This window comes from Polyodon spathula, unplaced genomic scaffold (assembly GCF_017654505.1).
Source record: "Polyodon spathula isolate WHYD16114869_AA unplaced genomic scaffold, ASM1765450v1 scaffolds_3579, whole genome shotgun sequence".
NCBI lineage: Eukaryota > Metazoa > Chordata > Actinopteri > Acipenseriformes > Polyodontidae > Polyodon > Polyodon spathula.
Window position 1 is genome coordinate 1 of NW_024475039.1, and position 10,000 is coordinate 10,000.

Below are 10,000 nucleotides of genomic sequence, written 5' to 3' on the forward strand. Positions count from 1 at the left end.
CAGTACAGTGCTATGAGCTTTGCTGAAAATTCAACTTGTTGTGTGAGTACAGCCTCATATTTTCATATCTCGCACATATAACAAGAGCTTAAGGGTTTGTGGTTCTTTCTTCCTTGAATAAATGCTGCAGCAGACCCTTTATCTAATAAAGATTTGGATTGAACACATTCAGGTCACACTTGGTAGTTATGAAGAGGTCAATATTTCCAGAGCCTGCAGCTTCACATTTGGAGGCTTTCACATTGCTGGTTTCTTGGAAGTACTGTAAAAAAGTTACAAAAGGAAACAATTGGCTGAAGCTGCAGGCTGTTGTTAGGCAGTGAAGGCAGAGACCGAGTGCTTTGTTGGTTTCTATTTTGTTTGGCACTGCACTATGTCAAGTTGATTATTTACACAGTGGTTGAAATGTGTAGGAACGGTCAGGGACATTGATTCAGCACATTCTGGAAGTGTTCACTCCAGCAGACAGTAGAAAACAGTTGTTAGCCCATAGAGACACTACGGTAAGTCAGTGATTTGAACCTTAATCAATGTCTGTTAACTACCATATAACCAAAAGCTTTAAAAGTTGTCATCATTACATCATAGGTCAGGGGTGTCAAACTCCAGTCCTCGAGGGCTGTAGGGTCTTCTGGTTTTCATTCCAACTTAAGCTCTCAATTAACATAACTCATCAAATTTTTTGTTCAATTGGACATATTTAACAGAACATATTTAATATTAAGTTTTTGATGGTTTTTTGAAAAACGCACCTTGTGGGTACACTGCCTATGAAAAACATTTTGAGGCCTTGAAGAGAAGCGTTTATAAGTTAGACAGCTGGTGTCTCCCAGAGGTAGGGCATTAATTGAAACACATGTAACCCCCCTTTTGTATGCAGCCTGTTTCTTTGTTACTCAACTCCTCGTAATAACTAAAACTAAGGTGCTTTAGTTGCAGAAAGGCATTTCCATCACTGGTCAAGTATTCCAATAGGATAGGTGAGAACCAACGTGGCAAAATAACCGTTTTATTACTACACATGTAACCCACCTTTTGAAACAGCCTGTTCTTGTACCAAAGAAAAAAAAAAAATAACTAAAACTAAGGTGCTTTACAAAACAAAGAAAGAATAAATTTCCATCACTTTCCAAGTAAGTCAATAGGAATAGTGTAGAATCACACGTGGCAAAATAAACGATTTTACTACATGGCTGGGTATCCTTATTTGGAGATGTTAAAAAAACCTGTATAACAAAACATTTGCTTTCTAAAACTCACAGGTTATGATCTGCACCAATGAGGTGGCTGTAGGTGCTCGGCGAAATGCATATTAACCCTCCTGGTGGAGGGGAAGATGGTCACCTGTAAACCGAACAGTTGCTTTCTTGCCCTCAAGGTTATGTTCGCAACCAATGAGGTGGCTGTAGTGTCGGCGAAATGCATATACCCTCCTTGTGGAGATCGGCCGTGCATTCATACGCTTCTGTGGCAGCCAGAAAGGTGAGTGGGAAAACACAGGTCTGGTAGCATTTAATAACTATAATAACAAGACTGTTAAGCAGCAACACATTTTAGTAGAAAAAAAAGATTAAAAGTATGAACAATTAAATACAATATGTAAGTAAAGAAGTTGCAGTAGCCTGAACCCAATAGTTCACTTCTGTCTCTGTAAAAATCCAAGGCACATTGCAAAGATCTTTCTGTTCTTATCTGGTTGAAAGAAGCAGTGATTGACTGACGTGTGTATTTGTGTTTCAGAGGCAATACTTCAATACCTGGAACTGATCTATGCAGGATTCACTGGATCGGTAACAATGATCAGCTGCACTGTCCTGGCTCTGACTCGGCTTGTTTATGAGTTTAAAGGTAATACTAAAAAAATAATGAAAGCAATATGACACTCAGTACGACACTCAGTCGTAAGATTTGTAGATGTCTATCGGTTGTCTTCATATATGAGAATTGAAAAACATTTGTACTGGTGTTTTTACTATTTGTATTTCTTTTTACTTTTTATGGCCAATCACTGTAAGGAAGTTACAGATTTAAATAGTTATTTTTATTGACAGTTTAGATGCTCAATGGGGTGGTTTGCACAGGGAAAATGCTTTATTGTCTTAAAGAAAAATGTAGCTATTTCAATTATTTACCACATTTAAAGCTGCAGCAGCACATTTTTAGACATTTTCTGAATTCTAACAATTGGCACCCCCTGCTGGTAGTAGTTGGAATTATTGTCTTGCTGCAAACCCAGTATCTGTTTTGTGTCTCTGCAGATTCCTTGGAGCGCTCAGTTATTGAACCGTTGCTTCGGAATGTGTGTCTCCTGCTCAGCTCCAGAACACGAGAGGTGGTGAAGACAGCCCTCAGCTTTATTAAAGTTATTTTATTTATAATGGATGTTAAAATGCTGGCGTCCCACATGCCTCTATTGGTGAGTATTGGAGGTAATACATAGTCTGCTTTTTTAGATAAAGCTTTATTAAGCCTTTCTGTGAGAGGCCCTTGTATGCCCGCTACTTGCTTCACACAATTGAGATGCCAACTTCATATTTGCAATGTTATGGTGACTTCTCTATGGAAATCTTTACACCACCCTTCACTTTGACCTGTGACTTTAAGATGTCTGACATATTGTGATTGTGTCACTTTTGATTTCTGGGTGAAACACAGAGATATATTGGCTTCATATTCATTTCACACTTCAACTAGATTCACTGGGTCAAGTTCAATTTATTTAGTTATTTATTTTTGCCCCCATGGATTGTGTTCACTGAGCAACAGAGTTTTCTTTTGCTTTCTTTCTCAATAAGATGGAGGGAATTGGAAACATTAAAGAAGACATGAGGCGGCATTTCCGGACAAAACTAAAGAATATTTTCACCAAATTCATCCGCAAGTTTGGGTAAATGTAGATCCTTTTTTTTAAAATCAACTTTAAAGGTAGAGAGAGAGAGTTCTTGTAGACAGCAGAAAAGGTCCCTACCTGGGGGTTAGGGACTCCTGTACAGTACAAACCCCTTCATTCTGAATATCTTTCTTGCAGGTTTGAGTTGGTGAAAAACATGCTTCCAGAGGAGTACCATAAAGTGCTGGTTAATATCCGCAAGGTAGAAGCCAGGAACAAACAGAGGAAAATCTTGAAGCATGATGCTGATTCCGAGTCGGAGAATGAGGAGGATATGTCAAAACCCAAAGGGGACAGGTATGGTTCCCTCTAAAAGTCAGATGGAGACAACCACAAACTTAATGGGAGAAGATGACCTGAAATCAAGTGGTACAGGCAAGTCTAGGGTGGGCAAAAAGCTAGTGCCAGTTGCAAAAAGATTGTTTAATCCATTTTGATCTTGTAGTATTGAAGACATCCTGGCTGATTCTGAGGATGAGGATGAGGAAGAGAAGAAGGGACGGGGAAGGAAGAAGCAGCCTGGACAGAAGGGAAGGGCGTGGCTAAAGGAGGGAGAGGGTGATGAGCCGCTGAATTTCCTGGATCCCATGGTTTCCCAGAGGGTTCTTGGTAAGAACTTTTAAGAAGGAGGTCAAATTGCCTTACATATGCAGCACAGTAGACTTACCTGTTTTTATAATCTGTCTGGCAGCCACAAATCCAGATGTAAAGAAGAACACAAAGGTCCGTCATGATTTCAAGTTGACTTCGGATGGGCGTTTGATTATCCGCGAGGAAGCAGATGACGACGAGAAATCTAAAGGTTGAACTGGCCTACAAAACACCTAGTTTTAGTAATTGAATTTTATTCAATATTGACGGTTGTATTGGTGATCATTTTAAATTTATAATTTCTCTGCAGGTGCAAAGGAGGAAATGGAAGACATACTGGAGGAAGCTGGTGTTAAGAGTGTGAGTGTGTTTATTTTTATTCCCCCCCCATCCCCAAGATGCAGATAGTGAAATTGTTGACTTAATCCAGACGTTTACATAACAGCATATTTTTTTTTTTTTTTTTTTTTTTTTTTAACAAAAGAGAAATTAGTCTTTTCTTTAAGTTTCTCCCGTTGAACCTACTCCTGTTCCTCTACCCCTGGGTGTTTAAAGTCATATTTCCATTTCTACATTCGAGGGAGTCCAGAGTCTCGTATATAGCGGAACAAAGTGTGAATGAACTCGGTGAGTTTTAAGTTAAAAGCAAGTCAACTCCCAAAATCCCCCCCGGATTCACGCAAGTTGGGTACCGAACCCTGACCTCTACGTTCCTGACATGAAAACGCAAGTCATGGAAACTTTGTATGAAATGACCCCCCCACCACCCCCCCACCCCCGTCGTGCACACCTTAAGACCCCGTAAGCAGGGTCGAACGATGGGGACTTTGTTTGTAACAAAACTAATGATGGTGATCTGAATCATCCCCTCACCAAACTCCATGCAAGTCGTGTAACTGTGCAAAACAATTCCGCCGTAATCATGAAATCCTACATAGTTTTTTAGACCAGATTTTAAAGGCCTGGGTCCCGAGGAAAAGTCAAAAAGTTCGCAAGTGTTCTCTCTTCACCGGGACCCGGCCGATCTGGGGCGTTCACCACTTACCACATTAAAACACTTACCCCACGACATATATACGATCCTATATGCGGGCATGCAAAGCAATACTGAATGGGGTCTATGTATATATATATATATATAATATATATCTATATATTGATATAATATATACTTTTTATTATATATTGCAGACACTATTGTTAGACACCGAGGTCTCTGGTCGACATCTGTGACGGGTCAGACACGTTTTCAGACATAATTTGACTTTTCTCTCCAGAACTTCTGTTCTCCCTAAAAATACATTTTCATGGAAGTTAACAAAGAAATCGGCCCCCGTTACCGAGACCCTGACACTGCCCAGTCTGTGCAAGTCATGTATTAAACTGAAAAGAAGGGTCTTGAAGCAAGAGGATTTTTAAAAGTAATTCAATTTTTCTTTTAGCCGGGGGCTCTGGGATTCATCGACCGTTGTCTAAAAAAGGAGACTCTGGTGGACAGTACAAGGCAAAGGTGAGTAAAGGGCCTTGTGCCGTGGAGTGATATTTTCAAAATGGAGCCCTATAATACCAATTATATGACAATTACATGACACCGTGCAGGTGTGCCTGTCTCGTCTTTCTGTTTAAAAATATATATAAAAAGGTCCTGTTTTAATGATTTTACATGTTATGTTAATACAATATTTAAAAACATTTTAATGTTATCTTCCAGAGTGGTAAAGGTGACATAAAGAAGAAAGGTCAACATGATCCATATGCCTACATCCCACTGAAAAAGGCTCAGCTGAACCGAAGGTATGGGAGAAGATCATTGATCCTTTTTTTTATTTATTTTTTATTCATAAATTAATGTTACTTCCTAGCGCTTTTGTTCTAACATTTAAGACACAGTAGTTGGAGATTTTATTTTCAATTACTGATTTTACCAAGAGCGTGTCCAACCTAAATTTTCCAGATATGGCACATTCTTCACACACTTGCAGGAAGCACTTTTTTTACCTTTCTGCACAGGCATGGTCTTAGCTGTCTACAATCAGCCTTGAGAAATCGTCTGCAAAATCCAGTGTCTGTTCTGGCTCTTGCTAAAACCATGTTTTCTTTTTTAAAGTCACTACAAAGATCAATTTGTTTTGAAGGTGGAAGAGATTGCATCTGTGATTAGGATGTTAAGCTTTGAATTTGTGTTTATGGTATGGCGAAAAGTATTTATTTTATTTATTTTCTGCAGGAAAAAAGCAAAACTGCAAGGTCAGTTCAAAGGGTTGGTTAGAGGAGCACAAAAAGGGGCTCGGACTGGAAGGAAAATGCAGAGGAAGAGGAGGAATGTGTAACTTCGGTCCAAGACAAAATACAGGCCTTCGTAATACCTTTTTATGGACTCCACTCGGGAGCTTGGTTCAGTTAAAATAGCATGTTTCAAAGGGGCAACACTTTGTTCTAACAGACTGATGTGATGTACAGATGCTAAGTGCTAGGCTGGATTTCTGTGTTGGTCCTGGATAGACGCACAGCATGGCTTTTCAATGTTTTGGTTGCGTTACACTAAGGGATTGAACTGTTTGTTTTTCATCTGAGAATAAGCAAAATCCATAGACATATATACAACTAAAATATTCCAGTTCTTCAGTGACATTTTGTATAAACATAATGTTTCACTTTCTGTCCTGTGGTGGTTGGTGGACCTTAGAAGTGTGTATTTATTTACCATGAAAAAGCGTACTTACTTGTAAGAACCAGTTAAGCTTTATTCTGCTATGGACTAGAAATTGAATACAGGGTAACCTATAATGTTGTGCTGTGTGTGTCAAATATTGCCTTTTGTTTACTGCAAATAAAAGAGAGTTGCATCTTTTAATGTTCAAAAAAGATTTGTGCCTTTATCTACCTATAGATTTTTTTTTTTTTTTTCCTCGGTCATTTACAAAAGATTTTTTTTTTTAATGGTCTTCAGTAACCAGCTCTGTCCAGACAGGGGTACTGCCTACAGTATTGGTATATTCTGCTTAGGTCTTTTAACTGTACTACAATACAAGATACATTCTAGTCTGGCAGTAACTCTTAAAATTTCTATAATTTAAAAAAAAAAAAAAAAAAAAAAAAAGTGACGGGAACAATTCAGTCTGAATATAAGACCAAACGTAAAAAGTGGAATATGTACTGCTATGATTTGTGGAACATTTAGATACATTTTCTGTTTAAACAATATCAATAAACTGTATATTAATTTAAGTTCATTCATATTTCATATCAGTTAAAACCACTACATTGGACAATTTGTTGCAATCTTGACTTCTACCACAGGATGGCATTATCCCTCTATGGTACACACCATAAAAAATACAACTTTTTTTTTTTTTTTTACAACATGAATCTGGCCACTTGTTTTATGTTTTTATTTTTATCAAAATATGAACATGTATTTTTAAACATAGTGTACATTTACAGTATGTGTTTCTGTATATGCTACCACAAAGTGCTCTGCAAGGGCACAGACCTGTTCACTTGCCATTTCCCACGTTTCAAATCGACATCTACAACTGATGATTTATTTTTTTCTTCTTTCTTTCATGCTGTAAGACCTGTGCATGTGGAAGGTTGTTTATTGTCGTTTGGAGGAGGCCGAGTACATGCTGTGTCTGCTGGGTCATATGTCTGTGAGGAAGGGCTGATGTCTTCATTCTCACTACCATCACATATATTAAAATCTGTAATTCAATAAATAAGCTGGGCTGTACTTTTAAGACTGGAGAAAATACACCTATAATAAGTACCAATTATTTAGTATTATTGATGCATTATTTGTATTCATAGTTGTAATACACCACTAATACTAAATAATAATAATAATAATAATAATAATAATCTACTACAAATAATGATGTTAAATAATAAAGTACAATGTTAGAAGAAACTGACTCTTCACTATCTCGGTGTTTCATCATCAGCTATTTTCCTCACTTTCCTGATCAATGCTATCTGGAGGAATTGGAGACAATTGTTGTTTACGTCTATAAAACGGTCAATTGCAGTGTACACAATCGCAGTCTACCTTAGAAAATGAACAATTGCTTAATATAGTTTATCAACAATATATTAAGGTACAGTATATCATTACATAGTGCAATTGTCAATTTTATTAACGATATTTCTGTGACTGTAAGAGAACCTTACTGAACCAAATGCTTCAAGGGGTTTAGACTTACAGCCTTTTATTCTGAATAATATAAATGAGTACATTTGCTATTTAATTATTATAATAGCACCATGTGTATTCTTTTATGTTCCCCCAGGACAGGTTATGAAGAAGGTTACTGATCATGTAATGGTATTTACAAGGAGGAGACGAGAAGTCATCTGTGTGTAAAAGCTGTTCTCATTCAGATATGACACACCACTAAGGTGTGCCTCTTTTTGAACTTACAAAGTCAACTACAGTGTGCATCTGTCAGTTATACCATTTTCACACTAGGCTTAATAAGGTAGTGAGAGTGCACCTGTGTTAGAGTGGCTACTAATCATCTTCACACCGGTATTACCTGATTAGTCCTCAGAAATAGTTTCAATACGAAATGATCTATTTATGGAGTAAACAATGAGAGTCAAGGGGAAGGCAGTGTGCGTGAAAGCAAGTACAGATCAAGAAGTCCTGCAAAGCGTTATCGCACATGCCTGTTCCTTACTTCCTGTATACACATCTGCTCCAAGGTGCTGGTTTCTGGTACTGATGTTCATGTGCAAATACAAGATGGATGTTCTGGACTAGTTTGCTGTTAAGGCAATAAGGGGCAATTGTGCATATATAAACATAATTACAGTTTTTGGACATTGTGTGTGACATGAGAGTGATAACCAGGCCGTCATGAATGTCAATGAAGAGAGTACACTTTGCAGTGCACTGTGGCCAATTAGTTCTTGCACCGGTGCAAAACTCAAGTTCTTTGTATGTTTTTTCTGAGTGGTATTGTTATTTGCTTTTATGTTTATGTATTACAATAACATCAATGTGTCATTTATTCATTAGTCACATTCTAAGAGCATAACTGTTTCAATGTCCTGCTGTTGTGTCAATATTTATTACTCAAGCAACTTCCCATTAGCCTAGTCTGCATACCCAGACAGATTTCCAGCTTAGAAGTTAAAAACCTTAGGGAATGGGGCCATAAGTATAAGAAACTCATTCATGTAATGAACTGCTTCTGTAAGATCTGTGGTCTTGTTCCCTTTTTTTTGGTTCATATTCCAAACCTGTTTTACTAGACAATCCTGGATCTAATCCTCAAACAAGCCCAATACTGATGTGGAACTGGCAATGCTTGAGCACTATGGGCCTTGACTAGTCCTGTATATTGTAGTCGCAAAGGTTATATGAATTACTATAACTGTTTAGTTCTCAGTCTAATCAATGATGGGAAAAAAAATGATAAAGGGAATGTTTGTTGTTTGTTATTGTCAATGATCAACTGTGTGTGACTTTAGTGGCAAATTAAGTAGTATATACTGCTGCGGCAGTCCCAGGATTTTTTTTAAGGTGTCAGGAGGACATATTTTTGTATGCGATGTAGACATTTTCAAGTATATATATAAAAAAAAAGACACAAGAAACTTTACATTGCTACCTTTTTAGTGGCCTTTGTTAAAGTAAACAATGGATTCTTGAGTAACTCGTATCTACAATTGCATGAAATTCTAAGGACGTTTCTCAGGCTGTAAGTTTTGAGTGTGTGTGTGTTTTAACCCGGAGTTACTATTCATATTGCATGATACTTGCTATAAACACTTTATTTTTTTTGTTTGTTAAATCTTTTAAATCTACAACCTAACATTTTAAAACAAATCACAGCGTCGTTTTCTTTGACAAGTGTGATTGTTGCTTGGAACTATTTCTAATGAATACATACCCCTCCTACAACATTAAACTATCTTGTCAGGCAGTGAGAGTGCTTGGAATACCTAATTACAGCATCACTAAGTTATGAATGCTTGTTTTCTGTTCAGTTAGTCTTTGTCCAAAGGTTATAGAATTGAGCAAGGCAGGGAAAGTAGGCTTCAGAGTTGTTGAAATTGTCTGTTTCAAGTATAAAGGGTATAATAACAGTATTGTGGTGCTAGAGTTCATCAAAAAGTGATAGACCAACGATGATGGCTTATGCACAATGCTTCTTACTGTAGGAGGAAAGAAAATCACCCTGCATCACCCCTGAAGCTTTCTGTGCAGCTAAAAGACGCATTCATAAGTCCGTGGGCACCGTTCCACACTCAGACTTACACTAAACAAACTCAAGCTTCAAGGCTGTGTTGCAAAGAAAAAGCCTCCATTGAAGAAAATCTACAAGCAGCCCTAGTGTTGGTTGTTTAGGCAGCAGAAACTGCATTTTTGACTGCATCACGTGTTCGGACGTGAGCAGGACCAGCGTGGCTAATCAGAGTTGGAAACAGGGCAGTGCACACCATAGTCAATACAACAGGGTGTTTAATGATGAGCATGACATCATAAACACTACAGTAATACGACTGCTGTAG

General features: G+C 37.7%; 1 protein-coding gene and 1 long non-coding RNA gene across 2 annotated transcripts; both read left to right on the forward strand.

Moving 5' to 3' along the window:
* Nucleotides 1-1,414: 1,414 nt before the first annotated feature.
* Nucleotides 1,415-3,946, forward strand: LOC121312102 (RRP12-like protein). Its single transcript, XM_041244113.1, has 8 exons — nucleotides 1,415-1,482; nucleotides 1,741-1,848; nucleotides 2,259-2,416; nucleotides 2,796-2,887; nucleotides 3,029-3,187; nucleotides 3,336-3,499; nucleotides 3,582-3,692; nucleotides 3,792-3,946. The coding sequence occupies exons 2-8, from the start codon at nucleotides 1,797-1,799 to the stop codon at nucleotides 3,887-3,889; spliced, it is 834 nt and encodes a 277-aa protein (XP_041100047.1). The 5' UTR covers nucleotides 1,415-1,482; nucleotides 1,741-1,796; the 3' UTR covers nucleotides 3,890-3,946.
* A 950-nt stretch (nucleotides 3,947-4,896) lies between these two features.
* On the forward strand, nucleotides 4,897-6,346 carry LOC121312101. The gene is made up of 3 exons (XR_005949685.1): nucleotides 4,897-4,991; nucleotides 5,193-5,275; nucleotides 5,709-6,346. It is a non-coding gene; the product is annotated as an uncharacterized LOC121312101 (long non-coding RNA).
* The last annotated feature ends 3,654 nt before the right edge of the window (nucleotides 6,347-10,000 follow it).

Bases quoted from the DNA above. Each gene is read 5' to 3' on its own strand.
- LOC121312102 (XM_041244113.1), top strand. From the start codon at position 1,797: ATGATCAGCTGCACTGTCCTGGCTCTGACTCGGCTTGTTTATGAGTTT. The intron at 2,417-2,795 runs GTGAGTATTGGA...TTTCTCAATAAG, and splicing joins CGTCCCACATGCCTCTATTG to ATGGAGGGAATTGGAAACAT. The intron at 3,693-3,791 runs GTTGAACTGGCC...ATTTCTCTGCAG, and splicing joins TGACGACGAGAAATCTAAAG to GTGCAAAGGAGGAAATGGAA.